This window comes from Periophthalmus magnuspinnatus, chromosome 21, assembly GCF_009829125.3.
Source record: "Periophthalmus magnuspinnatus isolate fPerMag1 chromosome 21, fPerMag1.2.pri, whole genome shotgun sequence".
Classification (NCBI taxonomy): Eukaryota; Metazoa; Chordata; class Actinopteri; order Gobiiformes; family Gobiidae; genus Periophthalmus; species Periophthalmus magnuspinnatus.
Window position 1 is genome coordinate 13,765,815 of NC_047146.1, and position 14,400 is coordinate 13,780,214.

Sequence of the window (14,400 nt, forward strand, 5' to 3'; positions counted from 1 at the left end):
CAAATGGTGCTGAAAGAACACGCTGTATATGGAATGTTTTTGGTACAAGAAAATTAAAAAGATGAATGGATACGTGCGTATTAAAACAAACAGATTTATTAAGCCAACCAGTGCATTGTAACATTAAAGATGCACTGCGTAACTTTTATGATGGAGGATCTGTCACTGGTTTGTCTCCATGTAGATGCTATTGCTGCGCTTAGAATTTTCCACAGTACTGAACATATTTTTTACAAGTTACAGGTCAGATCTGTGGAGAGGCCCCTCGAAGTAATAATATAGGTTTTTCTCTTTTTGAGCATTATGAACACCTATTGAATAAATGAATAAATGCAAGATACATATATTTAATGCTATGCTGTGGAACATTCCAGGCAACGTATATCATCTCCATGGAAACGAGATGGTAGCATGGATGCTTCCCCCCACACAAAAAAAAGTTACAGAGTTCATCTTTAATTTGTTGCCAGATTACAGACCTCTGACAAGGCATTGGAACTTTGCAACATTTTTAAAGATAATACAGACTAATCTTCAAAACAGAAATTTAACTATGAGTAAACTTCATTACATCATATTTTAAAATGATAAAATATGATCCCTAAGGAGGTGTTTTGGGCATGTCCCACCGGGAGGAGGCTCCGGGGAAGACCCAGGACAAGCTGGAGGGACTATGTGTCTGGGCTGGCCTGGGAACGTTTTGGGGTCCCACCGGAGGAGCTGGAGGACATGTCTGGGGTGAGGGAAGTCTGGGAGTCCGGGCTTAGATTCTTACTCCCGTGACCCGGCCCCAGATAAACAGAAGAAAATGGATGGATGGAAAACATGATGTGAATGGCTATTCCTTAAAAAATCGTACATGATACTGTCCATTGCTACAAAATTCTTTGGAGGAAGTCAGAATTACATAATGCCATATTTTACATTATTCATGACATACAAATATGCATATAAAAAAATCTTAAAAATATTCAAAAACAGTTCAACAGTTTTCAGTCATAAATTTCCATGCATCTACTTTGAAGTGGCGAAGCATTTTTTCAGAAAGTGGCTCATCAGAGTGTAAACATGGCGGTAGGCTGATCCCCGCAGAGAGTGGTTCTTGTCGGTGTACCACTGGAAAAAAACACAAAAATCAGCCAAAAATATGCATTTCCAGCATACGCAGGTCCATTGAACCAACCAATAAACTCAATTCAAGAAGCACTTCCTCCAGCTAATATTTACCATAGCTTCAAAGTCCACTTGTTCGTTGACCAGAGCCTTGGAGATCTGTGCGGCCTGCTGGAAGTGGACATTATCTGGTGGACAGAGAGAGTGCATTGTCTACGTGACACAAGTGTAAAAGCCATATTAACACAGGGCAAACAAATGCTGTGGACGACTTTGGTCACTTGGCTACCACATGTTCAAAACGCAGAGAGAAGGAATTGGGCACGTACCGTCCGCTGTGCCGTGAATCAACAGGAAGTCTACGTTTTTGAAGTTCTTGGCTCGTGTGATCACGCTCCCGTTCTGTGCAAATAAGCAGTGTTAGGGCAGTAAAGGAAGTTTTCAGATGTAGATGCACAAAATGGCTGACTTTACTCTGTAACCGTCTGGGTTGTCACTGGGGGTGCCCATGTAGCGCTCTGTGTACACGGCGTCTGTCAAATCATAGTGAAAATCATGTTAAGCAGAAATAAGTCAATTGTGTTTGTCAAACAGAAATATCAGCAATGCCAGTGATTTCAAATAATTTAATTGCACTTTATAATAACTACATCATAACAGAACCTGAAGAAAGACTTAAAGGAACAGTATGTAACTTTCTGGAGCTGGCACCTCACCTGATTCCATGGAAACAAAAATTTAGATAGATAGATACTATCTAAAAATTTAGATAGATACGTTTTATGCCAAAGTGTAGAATATAATAACTAAAAGAACAGCATTTCCGAGGAAACAAGTAAGAGTCAGGGTTGTGGCGATGCAAGCCCGCTCACAGTAAGGACCCACACTTTTGATATGTGTTGTGAAAGTGAAATAAAAACAACCAAAAAGAAAACATGCATTTATTTTAGTCTATTTTTTGGCTAAAAGGTTACATACTGTGGCTTTAATTCATAATGGACACACAATTTATTAAGAAAGACTCACACACTACGCTACATATTTTAAGGTTTAGGTTTAGGAGTTAGGCTATTAGTAGTTACTAAGGCTGAATCATTCTTAATAAATGATTTGTTCATTATGAATTATGAATAATTAAAGCGTTTTCTTGGAAGTGGCTGCATTTCAGCGCCATGTGGAATGTTGAATCAAGAGCGCTGGTCCGTTCAAGCGAGCTGCATACAGATACAGACACAGACAATTACGCTGGTGGTAAACACTAAACTGACTTTCCCACTCACACTTATAGTAAAAACAACTCAAAAAAGAAGAAAAAAAGGGCTGCTGATGTCAAAGTTGTTTTTTATGAATTATTTTTATGGTAGAATTTGCTTCTCATATTATAAAAGTTTTAGCATGGTGTATTTTTAATATCTTTGTAAGTTGGTTTGTTGTAAAGTGAACAGGGACTAGATAAGTTTCTTCATAGCTACTCCTACTCGTACTCATAGACTACTCCTTGGTGTTTTAATTTGACATTTCTTGTGTGTTTTTGCTTGTGTTTTACTGTCTGCTGAATATGTTTCACAATCTTTATGTTGACGGGATTTGAACTGCCAGCCACGAGGACCAGTGCTCTACCAACTACAGCTACTGTCACCTACCTTGACCTTAGATGGTCAGTTGTTTTTATTTTAGTTTATTTTCATTATTTAAAATAAGTTATTTATTTATTTTGCTATTTTTAAGCTTATTTTTGAATTCTTCTAGTTTTTTAGTTTAGACTATTTTGACTAGCTTGTTTTTTTTGTTTTTTTAAAAGTATTTTTATGCAATTTTAGAAACTACTCTTTCCTGTAACAATACATACCATAGTATTCCCATTCGGCCACTGGGGCCACAGAGATCCCACACTTGAGCAGCCCACTGCCGGATCCCAACGCCATCGCAGTGACGTAACCTCCATATGACTGAAACCATATGAACCAACAGGCTAAAAGATGATCTGAAATCACTGTATAATATGAACAGTACACAATAATGCTGCGTACTCACCCATCCCCACATGGCTACTCTGTCTTTATCCACAAAGCCCATGTCGATAAATTTTCTACAACACAGGGACACACAATTTACAAGGCAGTTTCATTTTAGTATAGAACTCATGTAGTGCAATTCACACTTCTGGATTTTTTTTGTAAGTGAATATAGAGCAGGTATAGGTGTGTATGGGGGTTACGGGAATCACAAATGAAATAAACAAATCTGAGTGCACGATCATGTTTGAGCCTGGCTCGAGATGCGATGGAGGAAGAGGTGACCAGACTGATATCCATGGATGACTTTAAATACAACTTTGAGTGTGTAGCTGAAATGAGAAGGGGAATCAACTATAACATGATTAAAAGCTCTTAAAAGTCAATTTTCGGCAGTGTTGCGTATTCATTCTGGTACAAATGAAAAAAAAAAAATAAATCTGCTGCTCGCTAGTGTGATCTGCAGCTGTTCATTGAAGGTGTTGACTCTTTGTTGTGATGATGTATAAGACGGCGTCAGCTCCCATTGCACACTGCAGTTTTCTGATGCGGAAGTCAGCTGTTTTGTTTCTTTTATTAAGTCGTTTTAGATTAATATCCCAATTTAAAATGTGTAAATTATGATCCTAGGGTGTAATAGACAGTAACTATGTAGCAGACACACGCACTTTAGGTCTTCTTTAAAATTAAGGTGGAGGCAAATGTTTTAGAATAGTTTATAGTTAATAGATCTGTAAATACTGGGACTATTAACAAGAAAAAAAAATGTGTGACTGTGTGTAAAATTATGTCTCAATAGTTCCCTAAAGGGCTGCATTAATTACTTACACATGTATGATTGCTGTCAACTGAAAGGAGTTTAACATAAGATTGATATTCGTGTTCCCAATTCCTATAACAAATTCAACATTTTTTGTATTTTTCCTTTGGATGTTCCAAAATTACAAAATGACCCATAAGATACAATTGCACCCGCTGACATGATGAAATTCAGCAACACTAAAAACACGCCTGATTTGGGTTTTTCCCGTTTACTTTACCTTATTGCGAAGAGTTGGTCCTCCACTTCATACGTCCCGAGCCTGTGGTAGATGGAGTGAAGGATTTGGTCTCCTTGGTAACCGCTTCCTCGTCCGTCGAAGCTGGCGTAGATGATGTCGTGGGTGCTGGTGAGGTATGTGGCCCAGTTCAGTTTGTAACGGTAGGACACGGTCTGACTGCAGGGGCCTCCATACCTGTGTGCAGCAGCAGGGGGCACGTCAGAACGTCACAATATTCTATCAGCCTACAATATTTAAAGGTTCTGCACTTGATTTTTACCATCTTAAAAACGTTCAGTTCAACAGTTTGTAATGGTCCAAAGTTATTCCTCACTTACCTTATGCATTCTTAACATCCTAATTATTCACCACAAGTTTATAAGTGCTTTCACAACTCTCAAGAGAACAGTGTGGAGTTTTGCTGGTAAAGCTAACAACAACTAGCCTGCTAACATGCACTTCCTGGTTATTGGACAATGAAACGCGTAATAATTAGATGCAAAGAGTACACAGATGACATTTTTTGAAGAACTGGTTATACAATATATCTGTGAGGAGGCAAGATACATTTTTGTTTATTTATTTATTTATTTAGAAAAGGGACAGTGCATATTAATGAACATAAGATACATATGTAAATATGCCAGATTTTAGCCACAGGCTAGTTTCCATCTGTTGTCCCTGTTCAAATACATGAGAAAAAAAATTGGGTACAAGGCCTTTAATAAGAATGGGGGTGAAACTACTGCTGTTAGTGATATGATTTATGTTTTACTATATTGAGTAAGAACATCAATTCAGCAATACAACGCAATATTGATTTTTTATTGAGTATTAGCCCAAAACCAAATATATTCACTGTGTGCCAAGCATTTTCCCATTTTTCCTCAAAACACATGACTTATTACAGATCGATTATGTAGCTCTAATATATTCTTCAAGTAACTGTTGAACTATTGTTAATGGGCTCCATTACATTACATTACATTAGCCCATAAACAGTAAATCTTATTATATCCAATTAAAGGCCCAACCAGGATGGATCTGATACACAATCCAGCAAATTTTCTGAATTGGCACCAATATCCAATTCCACTATCAGTATTGGCACATTCCTAATCGTGAGGTTCAACAAGTTCAGCATTTGTAGATTTTAGTTTTGGATATTCATTAAAAATATGTGATCACTTGCATCTAGAATTTGAAAACCAAAAAATGCATGTAATGTCTTTACATAGGTTATACATGACTTTTATACTCACACATCAATAAGAAGGGGATATTTTTTGGACTTCTTGAAATTTGGTGGCAGCATCATTTGATACCAGAGATCTGCAGGCAAAATGTTATAAGAGTTAGGCATCTTATGATAATGCCTTGGCTTTTGTGTATTGTCTTACAGGACATTCAAAAGCTTTAAATTAAGTGACACATTATGTAATATCATTATAGCTTATTACAGTATGCAAGTTTTTTTTAATATTCTTTATATATATATATATATATATATATATATATATATACTTTTAAAAACTCACCAAATCCAGCTACTTTGAATGTACCGTACTTCATTGTTGGCATTTGGAAGTCTGAGAGCATATTTTCCAGTTCTTTGTTGTCTTCAAGAAGGGAGAGTTCTGAGAAAGACCACATGGTAATATGAAAAAAGAGTACTATGTATGATTTAAAGTTTTTTTAGTATCATCATGGCACTGGAATCGTTATTGAGTCTATTCACTAGTTTTGAAATCGAGTTTGAAATGTTAGTATTGTTACAACACTAGGAGCTGGGGTTTAGACAGTGATGATTCAGATTAGAGAGAGTCCTTTTAAGTTTAAACCAACTGGATTTCAGCAGTGAAACTGGCAACTCAATTGAGAGACTGTTGGCGGGGCTCATTCTGCTTTCTGATTGATGTTTTAGTTCTCAAAATGATTATCCAAACTATAACATGAATAACTTGGCCATCATGTCCAATGATTTTGAAATTAAGGATAAATCAGCATTACAATTGTTGTCATATATTTGATTTGAACATGTGTAACTTGTGTCTGGGACACAGATAGGTTAAGTGTATGAAACTTTAAATCAAAATCTTATATGCATTTCCTTCTCTTTCATCACTGCTGCACAGGTGTGTGGTTTCAGTACATACCTGCACCTGCTCCTCTATTGTCCATCAGAGTGTAGACGGGCAGCCCAGGTCCTGTTCAAACACAGTTCATCACACAATTACCACCAGTGTATACAAGAATAACTATAGAGTTCTGATACATATTATACAGCAAACTAACCAGTGCAGTCCAGTCTGTAATACGAGGCGTCATAACTGAAGTATGCAGTGTTGTACTGACACCTCTCTGGGCGCAGGTCACAGGAGAGGCACTCTGGAGCTGAGTGTGAACTGCCAATCCTGATCCTGAAACATAATATTACACTTATGACAGAGCCTTTTCTAGATTTCCAGCAGGGCATTTTATTATTTTTGTATGATTTAATAAAGTATTTTTAATCTAATGTATGCTTCGTCTCACAATTACCCAGGCTACATAACATATCTGGACAATAAGCTGCATACACATGTCTGAAATTGGGGAACCAGCGTAACACTAAAGACGATTCACTGTTTTTGAAGGAAATATCCAAAGGGAAAACATGTAAATCTGAACATTACAGCTTAAAGTACTTTCAACTGACAAAAATACTGTTTTGTTTTTGTGCTGACAGACCTTTGTGTCAGTTTATGTTTTATGTGGATAAGGTTTCAGCAGTGAAACTTTTAAATCTTACATAGAGTTCTTTTAAACTATGTGGAATGATGCAAATTCAACCCATATAGATGAAAGTAAACAGACATACCTATACTGATTAATCTTCACTGGTATGCCTTCATTCTGATTACTCACAAAATATCTGTACACAAGTGAAACGTGACAGTCATTAACATACTTCATATTCAAACAATATTCAATTTACAACTTTAATGATTTATAACAGCACATATGCATGATCTCTCACATGGCGTCTTTGGTTAATTTGTTGATATAGGTCACCTCCCACTCTCCTGACGTTATGGGCGTGGCTTTTCCCTTAATGAACAAACAACATATAATATGAGGTCTTTTATAGCTAATTGTGTTTTTATAGAGAAATTACACTTACATCTTTCACGTAATGAATGTGTTTGTATCCGTGGCTGTCGCTCATAACTTTATAGAAACTCAGCTTATCTTCGGCAAAGAAAAGAGGTAGAGGAACATACTGTAAACGATAAATAAATATTAGTTCATCCACGATGTGAATATATGTTTTTCAAAGTTCTTTGTGAAAAACTTACACGGCCAACCCAGCCGGTCCTGCTTCTTTGTTCAAATATCTAAAAATAAATAAATAAATAAAATAAAAGTTAAGTTTTGGTAATGGAATATACAGGAATCTCAAAATGAAAATTTACCAAGGGTCAGATGCAAATAACAACATCAACATAGAGATAAATATTGAAAGCATTGTCAAAAACAAGTATCAATTATACAGTATACATGTTTTTATTTTTTCATTTATTTTGCAAACCAATTTTTATAAAAAAAATAAAATAAAAATAAAAATAAAAATAAAAATAAAAATAAAAATAAAAATAAAAATAAATAAATAAATAAATAAATAAATAAATAAAAAACTACCTGTTTTTCCACCCAGCTGCTTCCATCAAACTCATATAACTGTACAATCACATAGTTTTGTTTCCGGGTCATCCACTGCACAGCGACGCGTTGGTCTGTCACCCAGGTCACTGAGCACAAAATGTGATCACTGGAAAGACAAGACACAAAGTGACAAGGATTTTCACCAAGTGCAGAGCTAAAAATCATGCAGTGAAAGGTAAAAATACTCACACGGATAACATGGACGCCGGGGCCACGAGCGGCGAGCGGCGAGAAGGGTTTGAAGTGTCGACCACGTAGAGGCGCACCGTTGGGAGAGTGGAGCCCGCCTGGACGAAATATATAATATTAAGTGCAATCTGGCATAAAAAAAATTACAATAAATAATAATACAGTACAAGGTATAAAATTTATGAATTCAGCTATTGTCTCTAGTCCCCTGAAAGATTTGAAGAGGGAGTATTTTACTTCTGTAGGGTATAAACTGTAACACATAACTAATTTAATGTGATCTTTTATTGTTTTGAAAATGCTATATTTGCCGAAAACAATGTATTCATGTGTTTTATAAATTTCACTTTTTTCATGCTCTGAATCTCCCCTCCCTTTGCTCTTTGTGCTAAGTCACTCCCCCTTTAGAGTGCTATCACAAAACAATCAGCGTTGTTTCCACTAATGAAACTACTGCACATCTCATCATGTTTGACTAGTTGTTGTGTACAGTTTCATATCATGTTTTTGTATAATTATGGATAATTGTTCTGCGGGATGACTGAGGCTTGTGGACGGAGCATTCAACAGAATCGTAAAGCTAACCGTGAAGAGGTTTTGAATAGGGCCCGGACAAGATTGCTAAAAACAAGATCTAAAACTTCTTCAGGCATGTTTTTGATGAGGGAACGTTATAACATGGTAGAAAAACAAAACAAAACAAAAAACATATAAGTGCCTTCAAATAAAAACTGACAGTACATTAGTTTGAATTTTGTACTGTACATTTTGTTTGAATCAAACCATAAAAATTAATACACAACTTATGCCCTTGTATTTAAATATTAAAAAGGGATTGATAAAGGAATTAGTGAACATATTTGCATTACTAATGGAACACTGCTTTACCTTTCCAGTACTTGTCTCTATGGAGATATTATTGCTATGTTTGAAATTTGCCACAGTATGACTTTAAATTGTCAATGACAATTAAGACAAACATTTGGCCCCACCAGGCCAAGTTACAGGTCAGATCTGTGGAGTGGCAAGTTGCACACAGTAAGAATGTATGTTTTTTGAAGTAAAACACCTGTTGTTGAATAACTGCATCAATCAAGCTCAAAAACATATTTTAGAATACTCAGGGCATGTGATCTAAGAATAATTTGGTTTTCTTTTTTGTCAAGTATAATGTTTGGACATAGTTTTAGTTGTCATGGTAACAGTCATATCCTTACCTTTGGGTATGGCACAGACACAGTTTCAGGATACTGCTCATTCCCGTACCAGGTGTACTCTATTTTGTGGACCAGTGTGTCATTAAACTCTGCATAGGCCAGATACACGGAGTTGGTCGACCACCACAATGCTCCATTTGATGCAAACACCTCCTCTGAAACAAAACAAACAAGCAAATCCATTATTTCATACTGCAAATGGGTAATCATTAGTTACATTTACTTGAACCATTTATACAGACTGAGTAGTTTTATCAATACTACTTTTTAAAATATTTTGAAATTTTTATGATTATATTAGATCCAACCTTATTGCCATTACACTTGTACCAGTACAGCAGTAGAGCAGGGACATTTTTTTTCCTCTGCAGGCCAAAATGAATGTGCATTAGCGGCTTAAGGGCCAAACCTAATGACAGTTTGGACATAAAAATATTCTTCTGCAAAGAGGAAATGTATGATTAAATTGACTTTAAAGGATCCATGTTATTCCATTTTCTGATCTATGTTATTATGTTGTTTCCTTATCGCAAACTTACCTGGAGTTGTGTTTTGTTTCATTCACACATGTTTAACACACAAACCCTGCATATTTAGGCTGAGGTCTTTTCTAAAACTGAAAACAGTCTGTGATGTCATGTGGTAATACAGGAAGTGCTCCAGTGTGTTTTTAAACCCCATGCACCTTCACTAGAATCATTTGGATGATTGCAGCCGTGGAATTGACAGTCTCTAGTGGACTAAAGGTAAAATGTAGCTGTCAACTTGACAACTACAGCTTCATGATATCATAAGGTGGATTTTGACAAGCATTTTGAGCTTTGGAGATGTAGACAGCCTCGTAATAAAGGCTTACGCAAACAGAGTGAAACAAAACACAACTCCGGGTGTGTCTTTGATGAGGTAACAACATTGTAACAAGACTAAAAGCTCACAGAAATACATTTTGTGTAATATAGGACCTTTTAACATTAGACAATAGACAGGACCCCCAGACACCCCTTAACTAGTGTAATTTATTTTATTACTATTATTATTTTTACACTATACTGTACATAACATACTTTTATATATTATTTTACTCACTTTTTTTTCTTCCTACTTTTTTTAAAATTAACATTATCAAGTTGTTTTTTTTTACATCTATATTATAATATTACTGACCCTCATATGTCCAGTCAGGAATCCCATTTGAGATCTCATTCTCTTTTCCATTGAATGTTACTTGAACAGCATCAGCGTTCACGTCCGATTTTAGAAATACATTGAAATCTGAAACATAGGCCTGTGGGGAATTATATAATGAGGATTATTTTGGCATTGTAACCGTGACACATTACGAGCCAATTCAAATCAGAAACTCACATATTTGTTTGCGACTGTACTCCAGAAAAAGTACTGGACCACAGGAGGAAGATTCACAGGTGTAACAAATGAACTGTGTGTAAAAAATTTACAAAATTAAAATCCAAATTCATAAAAAAGTGTTGACAAAATGGAATCAAAAACACTTACTTTGTTTCCCTGTTGAATATGGTGTAAGAGGCTGAGTAAGAATGCCTCCATTTCTGACAAAGTACAAAAATATGAGTGAAATACATTTAATATTAGTGTAGAAAACTCACAAAAATATACTAACCTTTGTATAGTTACTCTCCAGTGCTACGAAGTTGTAGTCACCAGACAACATGTAATCAGTGGCCTCTACTTGTTCCTATAATGAAAATATAAATTTATTTAGGATTACTTTCAAACTTGTTTAATTTAACAATTTAACTATTGGGAATATTTATTACAAATGTCATATTGCTGATATAAAGGGACTCCTCTTTTGTTTCTACATTGTAACGCATGTAGTTCCCATCTTTTAATCTGTGCAAATACTCCTTATCTGCAAATAGAAATGGAACATTAAATTGAGGAAACATGACATGTGGCAGGTTAGACTAATAATTACACAAAGAAATAGTCAACATAATTATATTTAAGAATTCACTAAAAACTCTTGCCTGTTTTTTCAAGTTTGTTTAAATTTGGTTTACAATGTACTTCCTGTTTGGAAAAGGACAACAGATGTGCCAGGCAGTGGTGGAAGGTAATAAAGTAGTGGTAGTAAAGTACTTTACTTAAGTACAATTTTTATGGTATCTGTAAGTCAATTTTACAGTGTGTACTTTTTACTTTTACTTCACTGCATTTGATGCTTTTGATTCCACTACATTTTTTAACTGGACTGAAAAGTAAAAAGTACTTTTTTATATGATCTGAAGAGTTATTTTTACCATGTTCGTGGTAACATCCTGACTAAAGTTTCAAGTTCATGCTTCAGATTTGAGCAAACAAAAACAAATACACAAAATTTTAAGAAAAGCTAAGAAATTCATTTGTAGTATTACTGTTGACCAAAATATGTATCATTTTTACTCTATATTACTACATTTAACACTTTAATAAATAAACAACACATAATCAAAATCTGTGTCAAATACTTTAACTTTTTACTCTAAATGTACATTTTAAACAGGCACTTTTACTTAAGTAGATTTTTTCATGCAGTACTTTTACTTTTACTTGAGTAATCTGTATTTTTTGATTAAGTAACAAAATTGAGAACTTCTTCCACCACTGGACATACGTAGATATAATTCCACAACTTTTATCGAGCAACTATAAAATTAACAAGCGTCAAAACAGGTAAATTATACAACTGTCATGATTACACTAATAAATAACTAATAAAAACTACCGTAAATGAAACCTTTATTGTGGTAAATGAATGTTTAAAATGTCCGAAAAACACCTTCTCTGATTGTAAATTGTCCCATCATTGTGGAAGGATAGGTAGAAGTATTTGGTTTTACAAGTCACCGCTACTTCCTGTACCTGTACTTTTGTTCTCAACTTTATTTTTACACAAAAAATGCCACACTAGGATATATATTTTCCACAAATAGACTAGAAAAAACATGAAAATCTGTCATATGCACTGTAAGGACCAAGAAAGTGTCCCATGTACCTGATATCCAATGCATACTGTAGGACTTCCATCGAATAGTGTCATTAAAATAGTCCTCAATGTCAAACAGCTTTTTGGGAGCACTTTCTGAAACAACAAGCACATAAGAATGCACTACAAAGGAGGACAGAGAGCTGGAGAGAGGAGGAGGACTGGAGAGAGAGGAGGAGCAGGAAAGAGGAGGAGGACAAGGAGCAGGAGGAGGAAGATGAAGAGCGTTGTGAGGGAGGAGAGGAAGGAGCTAGGAGGAGGAGATGGAAAGAAGACAGAGAACTGGAGAGAGGAGGAGGACTGGAAAGAGAGAGAGGAGGAGCAGGAGAGGAGGACGAGGAGTAGAGGTAACAGAGCTGGAGCTGGGGAGAGGAGGACTAGTTTGAGAGAGGAGAACCAGATTGGAAGAGTTAGAAAGGAGACAGAGAACTGGAGAGAGCAGGAGGACTGGAGAGAGAAGGAGGACTGGAGAGAGGTTGAAGAGGAGAGGGGATAGAGAACTGGAGAGAGGAGGTGAGAGGATGAGAAAGAGGAGGAGAGGGGACAGAAGGCTGGAAGGGAGGGGGAGGACTGGAGAGAGAGGAGGAGGAAATGGGGAGGGGGTAGAGGTGGTGGACAAGGAGAGGAGGGTCAAGAGAGGAGAAGAGGGGCCAGAGAGCTGGAGACAGGAAGAGGAGGACTGGACAGAGAGAGAGGAGGAGAAGAGAGAAGGAGGAGAGGGGACAAAGAGCTGGAGAGAGGAAGAGAACCAGGCAGAGGAGAAAGAGGAGCAGGAGGAGAGGGGACAAAGAGCAGGAGAGAGGAAGAGAACCAGACAGAGGAGAAAGAGAAGGAGGAGGAGGAGGAGGAGGAGAGGGGACAAAGAGCAGGAGAGAGGAAGAGAACCAGACAGAGGAGAAAGAGAAGGAGGAGGAGGAGGAGGAGGAGGAGGAGGAGAGGGGACAAAGAGCAGGAGAGAGGAAGAGAACCAGATAGAGGAGAAAGAGAAGGAGGAGGAGGAGGAGGAGAGGGGACAAAGGGCTGGAGAGAGGAAGAGAACCAGACAGAGGAGAAAGAGAAGGAGGGGGGGAAGGAGAAGGGATAGAAAGATGGGCAGAGGCGGAGGAATGGTGCGAGAAAGGAGGAGAGAGAAGGAGGAAGCTGGAGAGAGGAGGAGGAGGACCGGAGAGAGGAGGAGGAGGGGACAGAGAGCCGGAGAGAGGAGGAGGACTGGAGAAAGCAGGACTATGTGATGTCTTTGTCAAAATAAATGAGACTGCATGACATAGCATCACCTATGCAAGAGATTTTTGGGTAAATAACAAAAAGGTTAGGTGAGTAGGTGACATGTTTACCATAATTACATTACACTTACAGCTTATACAACAGTTTAGTAAGATAAAAACACACTTATTAACATGTAATACTACAGACCGGTATTTATTGTATATTTATTGTAGCCTAGTTGAACGATTGAAAGTTTTTTATACAGAAATCTACCATTAACCTGACCCATCAAAAACTCTTTGCTGTATCTGCAAGACAGGACCATAGCCCTACTTCAGACACAAGGCGGCGCTATTTCAAAGTGAGAAACGCGCACATCTTTCACGTTAATGAATTGTCTGGACTTTTTTCTAGTTATGTGACGAAACACAGTGAATTTATCCAAATAGTTACATAAAAATGGCAAGATTTGTGAAATGACCTGGTGACATTTAAAGATATGCCACGCAGGACACCGGTTAGACAGGTCCAACACGGAAAACAGGAGGAAAAAGAGGGCAGAAGCGAAGGAACAAAAGTAAATATAGAAAAAAAACCTTACTGTTCAAATATATAGCTGGAATTGTTATTAACGTGATGACGACAGCGGCGCCGACCACCCACCACAGCACCTTGCGGTAGCCCTGAAGCAGAAAAACGCGTTAAAACTCACCCTACACCCACGGAACAGTACTTTATTCACACTTTAGCATGCTTTTATAGAGTATTAATTGTGTTATTGTTGTAATTTTGATGACAGAACCTACTGACCATGCTGAAGTGATGAGTTCCTCGATGGCACGCGCAGCCAATCCCACGCCCTTCACAAGTGTCCCGCGCGCACGCCGACGTTTACTGGAATTTTAGAA

At 37.1% G+C, this 14,400-nt stretch overlaps 1 protein-coding gene across 2 annotated transcripts; it reads right to left on the bottom strand.

Moving 5' to 3' along the window:
• Positions 1-70: 70 nt before the first annotated feature.
• fap (fibroblast activation protein, alpha) lies at positions 71-14,361 on the bottom strand. 2 transcript variants are annotated; one of them, XM_055230365.1, is made up of 26 exons: positions 14,303-14,361; positions 14,094-14,175; positions 12,296-12,382; positions 11,076-11,170; positions 10,919-10,993; positions 10,795-10,847; positions 10,645-10,717; positions 10,444-10,564; positions 9,280-9,434; positions 8,063-8,160; positions 7,850-7,979; positions 7,507-7,545; positions 7,332-7,430; positions 7,188-7,258; positions 7,029-7,082; positions 6,464-6,588; positions 6,325-6,375; positions 5,707-5,805; positions 5,431-5,500; positions 4,169-4,363; positions 3,148-3,202; positions 2,963-3,062; positions 1,588-1,646; positions 1,443-1,515; positions 1,228-1,301; positions 71-1,116 (listed from the first exon to the last, which is right to left on the bottom strand). In XM_055230365.1, the coding sequence occupies exons 1-26, from the start codon at positions 14,303-14,305 to the stop codon at positions 1,015-1,017; spliced, it is 2,238 nt and encodes a 745-aa protein (XP_055086340.1). In that variant the 5' UTR covers positions 14,306-14,361; the 3' UTR covers positions 71-1,014. The 2 variants fall into 2 exon arrangements, 1 of the variants encoding a protein (XP_055086340.1); XR_008649168.1 differs by lacking the exon at positions 71-1,116 and having other exon boundaries at positions 1,583-1,646; positions 14,303-14,321.
• Positions 14,362-14,400: the final 39 nt, after the last annotated feature.